General features: G+C 37.8%; 1 protein-coding gene across 1 annotated transcript in view; it reads right to left on the bottom strand.

Annotated features, from left to right (window-relative positions):
• The window catches only part of LOC136877616 (myosin-VIIa), a 267,052-nt gene extending 253,517 nt beyond the window's left edge, over window positions 1-13,535 (bottom strand). The window contains exons 1-4 of the mRNA XM_068228687.1: window positions 13,396-13,535; window positions 13,062-13,175; window positions 1,080-1,226; window positions 790-974 (exon numbers count right to left, since the gene is read on the bottom strand). Of these exons, the coding sequence (XP_068084788.1) occupies window positions 790-974; window positions 1,080-1,226; window positions 13,062-13,175; window positions 13,396-13,410 (461 nt within the window). The 5' untranslated portion in view covers window positions 13,411-13,535. The remainder of the gene's footprint in view (window positions 1-789; window positions 975-1,079; window positions 1,227-13,061; window positions 13,176-13,395) is intronic.
• Between the last annotated feature and the right edge of the window lie 995 nt (window positions 13,536-14,530).

Here is a 14,530-nt window from a genome sequence, read left to right as displayed (position 1 = left end):
TATCATGCGCTATCTAAATTCGAAGGATCCATTTTGGTGAACTCTGGCGCCCATACTACGGACATTTCAATTAATTATTTCAAGTATTTTATGAAGTTTAGACATGTGCTAAGTGTGACAGATCCTCTCAGCTATTATTCTTGACTTTCTAGACCCGGGCTGCCATTTTGCTGTCCAATAGCTTCACAATTCTTCTGCCATAGGCTGAGCTGACCTCGACAGAGCCTGGTAAAAATCCCTGACCTGGCTGGGAATCAAAGCCAGGGCCTCTGCATGAGAGGCAGGCTTGCTACCTGTAAAATAAGGGGCCAGCATCTTGAATACAAGTCCATTGGCATGGTGACTGGCAGTTTGCGATTTTCATTTATTTTATCAAGGAGTGAGTTACCCCTTGCCTTAGAGGCAAAGATCATTACAAGAGTATATGTGCTTCTGTGTCCAGTGTTTAGAAAACCAATCTATATATATTTACGGTACATGTTTTGATGTTTGTATAAAGTTTTCTTTCATTCTCTTATTATCTGACCTTATCTAGGGTCCGATGCTGTCCAGTCCCATGGGTGATGGATAATTGGGGATATACTATACATAAAAAATCCAATTGTACAGTAGTAAGTGGAATACACTTATATTTTACAATATACTTTTCTTTCTTAAGAAAATTCATATTCTTCTATTTAATAGATATGTTTAATTATTGTGCTTGCTGGATGTTTATACCATCAATAAAGTTTTCCAATTATTCTCTTATTTTCAATAAATATAATATTGAATTTATTCAGTTCATACCTGATAACAATACACTGGTTATGCTTGAAACGTTTCATGTCAGTGAAACTATTATCTCCAATAGCAAAGATGTGTGGTGGAAGTTCTCCCATCTTGTGATTACGATATGCTTCCAGCTCTTTACCAGTATATATAGGCAATACTTGGTAAGGATTTACAGCAACCAGTATAGAACCAGTGTATGTCTGGAAAATTCATTGAAGAAATATACAAGTGTTATAACAAAAAACATCCGAGTTCATTGCTGAGGTAAGAATTATTCCTTAGACTAAAACTTTTCTCTTCCTTACATAAACTAAGTCCTTATTGAAGCGCATATGCAGGTTCCTCAAAATAGTGTATTCTTCCAAGTCAACTAAGGTTATCATATCCTCGACTCCTGTTATGGAGGATTCATGCATCGCCCGGATGATCTGGCCTGATGAGACCACAAATTCCTGAAACAAAATGTGTCAATGTCAAGTATTTGTCAAAGTTCAGCCAAGTTTATCTTCCACAACTCAGAAATAATCTCAGCTAACATGTGAATCTGTGTTCTGATATCAATAGATTGCACTACCACTAAGTTACTCTATTTTTTGAACTTAGATGTAGATTACATAACAACTGCCTTCCCAAACAAAATATTCTGACCTATTACTGGGTAAATGTGTTATTGGAGCTCCAATAAAATATTTTAAAGAAGTAATTAAAGCAAATATCATGAGGTGCAACATCTACGAAGGTCAATCAAATATAATCGAGAGTTTTGTTCCTGAACATCAACAGTTGGTAGAACTGGCCTCGCGCTTCTGCTATGCTTAGGTGGGACCGTTAGGGTTGGGGAGTGTGTGCTGTTAGATATTTCCCACCATTTCATCAGTAATGCTCATAATTCGGAGCAACAGGTGCACCCCTCCACTGCGCAATGCATAATTATAAAATTTCTTGCTTGTGAAGGAGTTGCAGAAGCGGAAATTTGCCATAGATTGACTGCACAGTTCGGTGATCAAACATTGTCAAGGATGCGTGTGTTTGCCTGGCATAAAAAGTTCAAGGAAGGACAAGAACATGTGGAAAATCAGCAACACAATCGCGGTCCTCGGACCAGCATTACAGACAAAAACATTATTAACGACGATCGACTTGAATGAGCAACGCAAAATCAATGCTGCTTACTACTGCGAGCTCTTGAAGAAGGTGCAAAAGACGAGACCAACCGATTCAACAGGTCATCCCCCTCCACGACAATGCGTGGCCCCATATTGGAGCTCTAACTGTCTCCAAGCTACAGGAAATGCAGTGTACTACACTTGATCATCCTCCTAACAGCCCCGACATCGCCCTGCAACTTCCATTTGTTTGGACTGCTTAAAGAAGCTATAGAAGGGCAATGATTTAAAGATGATGAGAGTGTGGAAGACTTCGTGTGCAACTGGCTGGCATGAGCCTGTTCTTTTTATGATGTCGGCATCAAAAAGCTGCCCATACGCTGGGACAAATGCATTTCCAAAGCAGAAAACTATGTGGAAAAATAAATTGTAATTGCCTTGTGTTTTTCAATAAATTAATTTAAATAAAAAATAAATCCCGCTTATACTTGATCCCTCCTCATATATACGAAGGTTGGAACTTAAATAGTGGCAACTATTTATTTACAACAGACACAAAAGAGTTACATGTTAGCAACCTTTACTGTCCATCAATGTAGTCATCAACATTGTGTATAACCCATTGCCAGCGATGTGGAAGTCGTAGTATACCTTTAGCAGAGCCTGTTTTTTTTTGATGGTACAAATGGAGCAGTCTACTGCCTGTCAAATCTCTGCAACAGTTCTGAAGTGAATGCTCACGAATTGTCTGGTTTCAATCACTGTCCATTAACGTGGCAAGAGCATGCACTTCTTCTTCACTGGTAGAACCACCTGCGCGATGAATGTCCGCCACAGTTTGCTGACCATTGTTGAGGCTTTTACCCAACATGCCACTGCTCTGTAAGGTGATGTAGATTCCTTGCAAGCCTCTTGAAGACCTGATGACACTGTTGTGCTGTACGACCTCTGGCACATTCAATTTTGATCCAACTCCGTTGTTCCTGTTTGGAAAACATAGTGACAACGTTACGTTAGATCGCTAGCTCACATGTGACTGTGTTTCTCTCACTTGTGCACATGCAGGTGATGTGGGAAGGGCGAGTCCATTTGCTCTGAGGTAAGGTACTGTAGGTATGTAACCAACGTGTGCTATTAGTGACAATATTAGATTCCGTTGCATAGCGTCTTCACAGCAGTGTTGCCACTATTTAAGTTCCAACCCTTGTATATATAAAATAAGAGTTTTCTGTACATTGCTTAGAATTTAAAAGGAATTGTATTTTTGTATTGGCTGTGTCCACAGTAACAAGGAAATGCACTTTTTAATTTTCTATCATCTCTGTCTGTCTGTTTGTCTGTATGTAAGTAAAGGCATCACAAGAAAATGGCACAACAGAATTTAATGAAAATTGGTCTGCAAAGTCAGGGAATGAGCCACTACAAACTAAGGTATAAATAATTTATTCACGCTGAGTGAAGTGGTAGTTTAGGGGAAGGCCTAAAATGTAATTCTCAAATATCTGTGTTATTAATGGTCCTGTCGATAAATATTACATAACGAAATTTATATAGAATTAAATTTCTGATCATTTATGCTTTATGCATTTTTACAGTACTGGCTATGATAACTGAGCAATTCATGAATTTTGATTTTTGTTGCTAAGTCCACATCACCACCGAATCACGGGAAAATGGGTGAACAGAATTTAATAAAAATCGGTATGTTAAGTCAGGGAATAAGGCGCTACAGTCTAGGCAATAATTAATTTTATAAAAGCTGCACAAAATGGTAGTTTAGGGGAAGAGGCCTAAATTTAATTTTTAAATACCTATGTCATTGGTCCTATCAAAAAGTACTACATAAGAAAAGTTAAAGAGAATACAATTTCTGATCATTTATGTCTTTGATAACAGACTTTGATAACAGAGATCATGAATTGAGATTTTTGTTACTTAGTCCATATTAATGCTGAGCATTGCTAACATAATAAATGTAAGAAATGTATTTCTCTTTCACCTATTCAATACAACTCAAAAGGTTAATGTTAGAGTTAAATCCTCATTAAAATGAGAGCTGGAACATGTTTTGCCCTTTCCTATGGGGCATCATCAGTCGTATCATTACCTCAAACCATATCAGGTTCCTGGTTAAAATTGATATAAAATCTACTACAAAATTGAATACATTAAAAACCTTCACTTAAAAAAGCCATCATTATATGAGTAGCTTGATTTAGGTACAAGAGAGAATTAACAATATTGATGACCTAGAGCCAATGTTGAATATGAAATGAAAGTTTAAAGATACTGTTACAAAATGATGAAAATGGGTATAGAACATGCAAATGATTATATACAAAATAATCAGGAAATGCATTCCAACACTGTGCCAATTTTCGTAATGTTGGACCTCGGTATGTGTACTTGACATAGTCTTATTCAAAAGTAGTGAATAAAGTTTTTTTTTTAACTAGCCCAGAAAGACGTATTTATGTCGTAGTTCTACTTGAGCACCTATGTTGAACAGTTTATTAGAGACCAACTAAATGAGGCTATTGAAATGTCATTAGACCATCTTCATCTGTTGAGCAATATTCCGTGTTGATAGTGTGCCTAGCACAGAAAGACATTAACTTCATGTCGTAATTCTACTCAAGAACTTGTGTTGAATTGTTAATTAAAAATTTAATGAGGACTGCTGAAATGTCATTGTTTATCTCCTTCTGTTGAACAATATTCTATGTTGATGGTGTGCTTCTGTTGTTTGGGTGTTCAGATGTTGGTTTACTAGAGGAAAGGGGCATTCAAAATGTGTATAAGCTATTAAATGTTAAGTTAATAATAATGTTATTTGTTTTACGTCCCACTAACTTCTTTGATGGTTTCTGGAGACGCTGAGGTGCTGGAATTTAGTCCCACAGGAGTTCTTTTACGTGTCAAGAAATCTACCGACATGAGGCTGACGTATTTGAGCACCTTCAAATACCACCGGACTGAGCCAGGATCGAACCTGCCAAGTTGGGGTCAGAAGGCCAGCGCCTCAACCGGCTGAGCCACTCAGATTGCAAGTAATCAGCTTCATTTTCTGTATCAAATTCTAATCACAGAGAGTTATAATAATTGAAAATCTTCCACCTTTTAAATACTTTTTATTTGCTTTTTAGCAAATTATTAATTATAAACAGTACATGTTTCGTTCTCACTTGAGAACATCTTCAGCTGTTGTTAAGCTTAGGTGAATCGCTAAGTTTCTGAATACATTATTTTCAGGTACATTGTTCCTATTAAAGACTAATTTGAATATAAAATTAAATTAAAATGATGTTAAAACAATGTGAGGGTTAATGGGTTAATGAAATGAGATAGGATGATACATAGTTAGCCTGCTTAAAAAATATATTTATTCATTAGAATAGCTGTTAAAAATTTCAACTCTGTTACACTAAAAATATCTATTTGTCTTCCAGTTAAAAGGTTTTTTGAAAAATAAATGGCTTCTTGACACTGTTCTTATTACTGCTGAATACTCATTTCATTCACTCCTTTCAGGTAGGCTGTTATTTATTTCGAACTTGCTTAATGTGCCCTAAATTGAGTTTAATGCGGAACTTTGAAGCTGATTGCCAGTCACTTTTTGAGAAGGGAGCTTCGTCTTAATTTCTTAATGTTGTTAGACTCCAATTCTACCGTGACCCTGGAGGGGGAACGTTTGAAGCTGCTTTACGTCTAGTATAATAATGGAGCATTATGACTAGACATTTTCATTTTGTTTTGTTTGGTTAATCTACAGTGTATCTAATGCCCAATGGGGAAGTTAGGATTTCCCTAATTTAACCCTGTAATGTTTTAATTGGAAATGTTTTAGTATTTTACAATATATGGTAGCTGAAGATGTCCAACATTTGGATGAAACATGTACTACTAACTGAATAAATGAAGTTTGAATAGGTGGATCTACAACATTTTCATGTATGTATAGAAGTTTGCTTTATGTTGTGGTTAGGGAATAGTTTCAAGTTAAATTAATTTGAGTATCGGTAAACGTGGTAAGTAATGCATAACTTTTTATGCTTGTTGGTATATGTTGTAGTGTCCTCCGCCTTGCAGCTATGCAACCCGCTCTCGCATCGAAGCTCCCGGAATGTGCGTGTGTGTCCAGCTAGCGCACTGACTCATGACTTATGATGTCAGCCAGTCGGTATAAATTGGAACCCCGATTCTGCCGCTGCAGGCAGTCAGCTCTGTCCAACGATCAGCTCTACGCCGTAAGCCAGACATGGAGGTACCCCTCTTGAAAATGTGGACTGAATAGGCAGACTGAACTCTGATCGAGAAACCAGACTTCCAGACATCAGATAGCTATCAGCTATCAGAGACAAGTCATATGTTAGTGACATTCTACATCGTCATAATTGTACATAATGGGACAAAATTGTATAAATGTAAATACGTCTTATTCAAACAGCAAACTTACTCACTGTATTATTTAGTGTGTGCTCCAAATAAGAAGCAAGCCTCAAGTTCATTTATTTTGTGTATTGTGCGAAAGATTGCAAGAAAATAAAACTTTTAAGTTGTGTTATGTATATTGTGCTTCTTGTATACAACAGTACACTTAAGTGAATTTCGTGCTAGGTAAAAAACAAGAATAGTGCTTGCATTCTTTAATATTCACTGCAATACAGCATTGTAGCAAAGTTGTTGTGAATTTTACTTTCACCGAGCAGAGTAGCTTTGGTTAACAGTGGCCTCGGCTTTTCAGCCCTGCATTTGAGAGGCCGTGGCCTGGTTCCACCGTCGGCTGTCCTATGAATGATTTCCCATGGCTATCCATTCTTTTCACTAAGACGAATGTTGGGACATTTCCTTTTATAGGCTACAGCCGATCCCCTCTCACCATCACCACAACACATCTCCTGGCCTGACAGAAGATGTTACCCTCTGGGAGGCTCGCTTTTCCCCACCAGCGTATGGAATGAAAATATTTTAGTAGCAGTAGTAGTAAATTTAGTTCTATTACACACTCACAGATTAGTCTCATTTAAAATGTATCCTCAGTTTTAAGGGTTCTACCATATTATGGGTGGAGAAGGAACTGTACAAAGAACTTTTAGTGAAATTATTTAAGCATGATTTTTTTTACTAATTTGCATGCTTTGATACATTTAAAACGTGAACAAAAATGTTATGAACCTCCTGAAAATTTTGTATGAGCCGCCACTGACCAAATCCCGATTTCAAAATGGTCCCTACTTTTTCAGTGGTTCCTTGAGTTGCAATTAAAGTGGAAGATTGCAAAACAACAACAGATCATAAAAGTGTACATGGCACTTTATCATAAAAAGCCAATTTTCATAATTAATAATGGGTATTTTAACAAGTATCCCCGTAGTACACCTGCCAAAATTTTAGTAGCCAGTGGAATGTCTCATTCCATCTGCTGAGAGCTATCAATCAACTCCATGTGGAACAGATTTTCCTGGTTACCAAAACTCAAAATTCACTACCGAGAAGACTATTCAAAAACATACTCTCAGGTGGCCAAGAGCTTGAAACTGTTCTTACAATTGCAACAAATGAAATTCTGTTCCCAGCCCTAGCAGGATTCTACACCTCCACTCAGGCAGCGTTCCTTCATCCTTAAACATCAGTTTTTCAAAGTCTAGGATTTCTAAAATGGTATTTTTACTTTGAATTACATGTTCAAATTAAACATAATTTGTTAATGCTGTGCCGTACTGGACTGTGAGAAAAGTTTGAATTATTTGCAAATTCAGATTTAAAATCTTTAAATTAACCAAGTTCTACTGAACTTGATTTCTCACATAAATTCAAAATCTACATTCAGAAAAACATAAAGTCATATGATGAATTTGTATTAATTGACTTGGAGGTTATTACAGTTATAGCAGATAGACATAAGGATTCCACCTAATCAATACATATTCATTTATATGAGACTAGTTTTATATATATATCATAATTGTGGGACTAGTTTCAATCATATAATGATAATCCTCAGCCACTTATAACTAAAAATTAACAAAGCATTACACTCTCTATGTATACATAAAACAATGACAGAATTTATACATTACAAACTGGGTGCTATGATCATGAGTTGTGTTGTGCCTTAAAAAAAAAAAAGTAAAAAAAAAAAAAAAAAAAAAGAGTAAAATTTGCATCGGTGATGACACTACAGGCATAAATACTTTAAATTAAAATTACTTCTACTGACATTCACATTGGATAAAAAAGTATTTTGATGAATGTCAAATTCATCCCATTTAATTAGTTGAGTCTCTGGAAAGTGCACAAATTTTACTTTTTTAAGATACATCAAACAACACAACACAACTAACACAACTCATGAGCATATCACTAGAGCCCTGCATGGATATACAAAACATTATCCGCATCCGCACTTCCTTCATCCGCACCCTCATCCGCGAATGGTTATCCGCCGATACTGCATATATTTAACTACAGTATATTACACCCAAGATATTGAAATGGGTAGATCTGTTAACATAATACAGTCGGCCTGATACCTGGCATGGTTCATGTTTGTGGGTTACTGTAGTCACGTCCTAGTTCGTGAACCATGGGCAACGGCTGAGTGGCCTAGTAAGTGGTCCTGAGAGTCGGGATACCAGTTGCTATGGAATGGGAGTGGGCATCTCGGACATATTCTGAGTCGTGGCCCTCCTTGTGCTCAGGCGGCTAGGACTACACAATTCACCGGTGGTCCATAACCCATTAGAGGAGAGATCCTCACTTGGACTATGTGCAAGTAGGGCAGCATCCTGCTTCATGAATTTACCGAGCTCAGAACACTTTAAGCAAGCCTCGGATCTATGGGAGTAATGGAGTCCCACTCCCATTTGACAGGCGAGGGACTCCTTGGAAACAACTTGGCGAATGAAATGGAATTCGATGGGGAGCTATCAATATTAATGGGGCTTATGGAAGAAAGAAGGTAGAACTTGCTGAGTCAACAAAGAGGATGCATCTGGATGTGCTAGGAGTAAGTGATATTCGGGTAAGGGGAGATAAGGAGGAAGAGATAGGAGACTATAAATTGTACTTGACGGGTGTTAGAAAGGGAAGGGCAGAGTCTGGGGTAGGGCTCTTTATCAGGAATACCATTGCACGCAACATAGTTTTTGTTAGGCATGTAAGTGAGCGAATGATGTGGGTAGATTTGTCAGTGGGAGGAATTAGGACAAGAATTGTGTCCGTGTATTCACCATGTGAGGGTGCAGATGAGGATGAAGTTGACAAGTTTTATGAAGCATTGAGTGACATCGTGGTCAGGGTCAACAGCAAGGATAGAATAGTGCTAATGGGCGATTTCAATGCGAGAGTTGGGAATAGACCTAAAGGATACGAAAGGGTGATTGGTAAATGTGGGGAAGATATGGAAGCTAATGGGAATGGGAAGCATTTGCTGGACTTCTGTGCTAGTATGGGTTTAGCTGTTACGAATACATTCTTCAAGCATAAGGCTATTCACCGCTACACATGGGAGGCTAGGGGCACCAGATCCATAATAGACTATATCTTAACAGACTTTGAATTCAGGAAATCCTTTAGGAATGTACGAGTTTTTCGGGGATTTTTCGATGATACAGACCATTATCTCTAGACCTAGGGTAGAGAAAGTGAAATCTGTCTGCAAACGAATAAGGGTAGAAAATCTCCAGGACGAGGAAATTAGACAGAAGTACATGGATATGATTAGTGAGAAGTTTCGAACAGTAGACAGTAAGCAGGTTCAGAATATAGAAAGTGAATGGGTGGCATACAGGGATGCTGTAGTAGAAACAGCAAGGGAATGCCTAGGAACAACTGTGTGTAAAGATGGGAAAAGGTGAACATCTTGGTGGAATGATGAAATGAGAGCAGCCTGTAAACGTAAAAAGAAGGCTTATCAGAAATGGCTCCAAACAAGGGCCGAGGCAGACAGGGATTGGTACGTAGATGAAAGAAACAGAGCGAAACAAATAGTTGTTGAATCCAAAAAGAAGTCTTGGGAAGATTTTGGTAATAACCTGGAAAGGCTAGGTCAAGCAGCAGGGAAACCTTTCTGGACAGTAATAAAGAATCTTAGGAAGGGAGGGAAAAAGGAAATGAACAGTGTTTTGAGTAATTCAGGTGAACTCATAACAGATCCCAGGGAATCACTGGAGAGGTGGAGGGAATATTTTGAACATCTTCTCAATGTAAAAGGAAATCATGGTGGTGTTGCAAACAGTCAAGCTCATGGGGAGGAGGAAAATGATGTTGGTGAAATTATGCTTGAGGAAGTGGAAAGGATAGTAAATAAACTCCATTGTCATAAGGCAGCAGGAATAGATGAAATTAGACCTGAAATGGTGAAGTATAGTGGGAAGGCAAAGATGAAATGGCTTCATAGAGTAGTCAAATTAGCGTGGAGTGTTGGTAAGGTACCTTCAGATTGGACAAAAGCAGTAATTGCACCTATCTATAAGCAAGGGAACAGGAAGGATTGCAACAACTATCGAGGTATCTCATTGATTAGAATACCAGGCAAAGTATTCACAGGCATCTTGGAAGGGAGGGTGCGATCAGTCGTTGAGAGGAATTTGGATGAAAACCAGTGTGGTTTCAGACCACAGAGAGGCTGTCAGGATCAGATTTTCAGTATGCGCCAGGTAATTGAAAAATGCTACGAGAGGAATAGGCAGTTGTGTTTATGTTTCGTAGATCTAGAGAAAGCATATGACAGGGTACTGAGGGAAAAGATGTTCGCTATACTGGGGGACTACGGAATTAAAGGTAGATTGTAAAAATCAATCAAAGGCATTTATGTTGACAATTCGGCTTCAGTGAGAATTGATGGTAGAATGAGTTCTTGGTTCAGGGTACTTACAGGAGTTAGACAAGGCTGTAATCTTTCACCTTTGCTGTTTGTAGTTTACATGGATCATATGCTGAAAGGTATAAAATGGCAGGGAGGGATTCAGTTAGGTGAAAATGTAGTAAGCAGCCTGGCCTATGCTGACGACTTGGTCTTAATGGCAGACTGTGCCGAAAGCCTGCAGTCTAACATCTTGGAACTTGAAAATAGGTGCAATGAGTATGGTATGAAAATTAGCCTCTCGAAGACTAAATTGATGTCAGTAGGTAAGAAATCCAATAGAATTGAATGTGAGATTGGTGATACAAAGCTAGAACAGGTCGATAATTTCAAGTATTTAGGTTGTGTGTTTTCCCAGGATGGTAATATAGTAAGTGAGATTGAATCAAGGTGTAGTAAAGCTAATGCAGTGAGCTCACAGTTGCGATCAGCAGTATTCTGTAAGAAGGAAGTCAGCTCCCAGACGAAACTATCTTTACATCGGTCTGTTTTCAGACCAACTTTGCTTTATGGGAGCGAAAGCTGGGTGGACTCTGGATATCTTATTCATAAGATAGAAGTAACAGACATGAAAGTAGCAAGAATGATTGCTGGTACAAACAGGTGGGAACAATGACAGGAGGGAACTCGGAATGAGGAGATAAAGGCTAATTTAGGAATGAACTCGATGGATGAAGCTGTACGCATAAACCGGCTTCGGTGGTGGGGTCATGTGAGGCGAATGGAGGAGGATAGGTTACCTAGGAGAATAATGGACTCTGTTATGGAGGGTAAGAGAAGTAGAGGGAGACCAAGACGACGATGGTTAGACTCTGTTTCTAACGATTTAAAGATAAGAGATATAGAACTAAATGAGGCCACAACACTGGTTGCAAATCGAGGATTGTGGCGACGTTTAGTAAATTCTCAGAGGCTTGCAGACTGAACGCTGAAAGGCATAACAGTCTATAATGATAATGTATGTATGTATGTATGTATGTATGTATGTATGTATGTATGTATGATACCTGGCACCTCCATTAATTGTGGGCAGGAGCCAGTTAGGTTACGGTCAGATATACAGCTTTATGGTCTCAAGGCTCTTTATATATCACCATTCTCCCATGCCACTGTCAGGCGTCACCTAACCACAAGCAAAAATAAGAGTATACCTGAGTGAAAATGAATAAACTTCATTATTTAGAAATTAGCAACAAAATTATCTGCACTTTTATACAGTTTTCATCCGCCAAGACACTAACTTAATTGAAATGCGCAGATATCTGCATCCGTGCAGGACTCTACATATCACAAATTTTTAATGTATAAGTTTTGTCATTGTCTTATGTATACATACAGAGTCTAATAAAAAGCAAAGCAAAGTAATCTACGTACAGGCCATGAAGGCCCTTGGAGGGGTGGAAGGTAAAGGCTTTATCCGTAACCACGACACTTGGTGGGGTAGAGTGGTAAGGTCTACGCCCGGCCGCCTTTGCCCCAGGAATTAACCTGGTACTCATTTTTGGCATAGGCTGAGTGAACCTTAGGTCCATGTGCACCTCCGGAAGTGGAAATCTCGTTTCTTAAATTTTATGACTTCCTGACGGGGATTCGAACCCACGTCCTTCCGGGTGAACCGAGCACGCCTTTACCCATCTCAGCCAGGCAGCCCCTACAGAGTCTAATGCTTTGTCAATTTTTAGTTATAGTGTAAGTGGCTGAGGATTATCATTTATGATTGAAACTAGTCAGTCCCACAATGTGATATACATAAATAGTTACATATAAATATGTATTGATTAGGTTCAATCCTTATACCTACCTATTGTAATTGTATCAATACAGACCAATATGAAGATAATTGCATAATTGGTGTATGTATGTTGGGTATTCAGTCTGAAGGCTGATGTGATCCTCCACAGCTCTGCCAACAGCTGTCACAGATGGCCTAGGCATCACTGAAGAGGTGTACTAGGGAAATGAGGAGCAAGGTAGTTTCCCATTGCTTTCCTCACCAAGCCAGAAGTTGCTATTATATAATCTGTATGCCAAGCCCACTGAAATGCACGCAACAACTGACCATATGAGAGACATTTTCACACCATTCATAGCAGGGACTCGCTGCATAAGGAATTGTATTATTAGCATCGCTCATACCTCAGTCACTTTCATATTGTCAAAGCCAAGGATGAGACTGAGACAGGTCAATGAAAGTAAAAATTGATTCTAGCCCGTACCAGAAGACTATATATTGCCAGCAAAGACATAATAATTGGTGAGACAACCAAAATTTACAAGCCATAAAACAAAAGTATAAACGTAATTTCATTACTTACCTTTCCATCATCATCTTTGACAATTGTCTTCTTGCCATCTGATGTCACGATTTTAACTCCAATAGGAACGTCAAACTCATCTTTTGAGGATGGTTTAATCCAGACATGACTGCTCTAAAAACACACAACTATAATGAAACACTATAACTCACAACACTTAACCTACGTTTTGCACTACTAAATTCAAAATATTGCCCTTAAGCACCTGTTCTTTTTTGATTAATGTGTTTTCTTGCATACTTCTAAGACAAACTGGCAAGGACAAGAAGTTATTTGCTGATATCAGAAGTTGATATCTACCTTTTAATAAACAAGATTGATAGATCACACTTACAGAAGTATGTGCCATGTCCCAGAATTTGACAGTCTTAAGTGCTGTCAAAAAAAAAAAGCTGATACAAAACAGATGACTTAAAAACTAATACAACTTAAGATTGACAGCCCTGCCTCACTATAGATTATCTCATATCCCAGGTCTTCAAACACTGAATTATCTTTCTTATCTGCCCTTGTTCTCAGCTTATCTCCTGCAAATAAATGATTTGCCTGCTTCCTGATATGATGAAGGTGCTGTCACCTACCTCTACTCAGATCCATTATCTTTATATGAGCTGCACCTGCAAAAAAGAAACACAGTTGCTAGGATGCTTTGCATGTTAAAACTTTATCAATCTGATATACAGTAAATTGTTCAAAATATAATCTGCTGAAATGAGGACATCTCTTTTTATAATCTATCAGGTCTGTTACACAGTGATTTTAAATGTGTACAAAAAGTGTAATTTTAATATTTTACAGAAAAACTCATTCATAACCATGAGGAAATAATAATAATAATAATAATAATAATAATAATAATAATAATAATAATAATAATAATAATAATAATAATAATAATAATAATAATAATAATAATAATAATAATAATAATAATTGTACCAGGCAGTACACCTCCACTCCGCTAATTTAAAATGTGCGCCTGTTGAAACTCCTCTGCTGGAGGAAGTCTGAACTTTATTGACAGTATTAATTTTCTACCTTCTCAGAAGATGTCACCACGTGGAAAATTTTGAGTTTTTGAACTGTGTCATTTTTGATGTGTTTTTGTTTCGCTTGAAGTAAGAAGTGTGAACTTTCTCTTCTAGAGGACACTACTGAAGAGCTACAATAGTGCAACCTAGTGCGGAGTCAAAGAACTATTTTTTTTGGAGAAAATTTAATTTCAAGAGTTTGTTCTTTGTTAAATTTCTTTCTATCATTGTTTAAGTTGGCAATATTTACCCCTTTCTTCCCCTTGTTATGAATGTATCCAATCCCGAATTTCTTCAATTAATTTCTATCCAATTAGATGTATCTTCCCCCAACTTGAATCTGTTGCGGGGTCCTATCCAATAAAAAGTTTGTGGGAGGGTGTTTTCTTTCCCCTAACGCCTAGAAACTTCCGCGAGAGTATTTAAACTGCTGATTTT

The sequence above is a fragment of the Anabrus simplex genome, chromosome 7 (genome assembly GCF_040414725.1).
Source record: "Anabrus simplex isolate iqAnaSimp1 chromosome 7, ASM4041472v1, whole genome shotgun sequence".
In the NCBI taxonomy this organism is placed as follows: Eukaryota; Metazoa; Arthropoda; class Insecta; order Orthoptera; family Tettigoniidae; genus Anabrus; species Anabrus simplex.
This window is presented reverse-complemented; position numbering and strand designations above follow the sequence as displayed.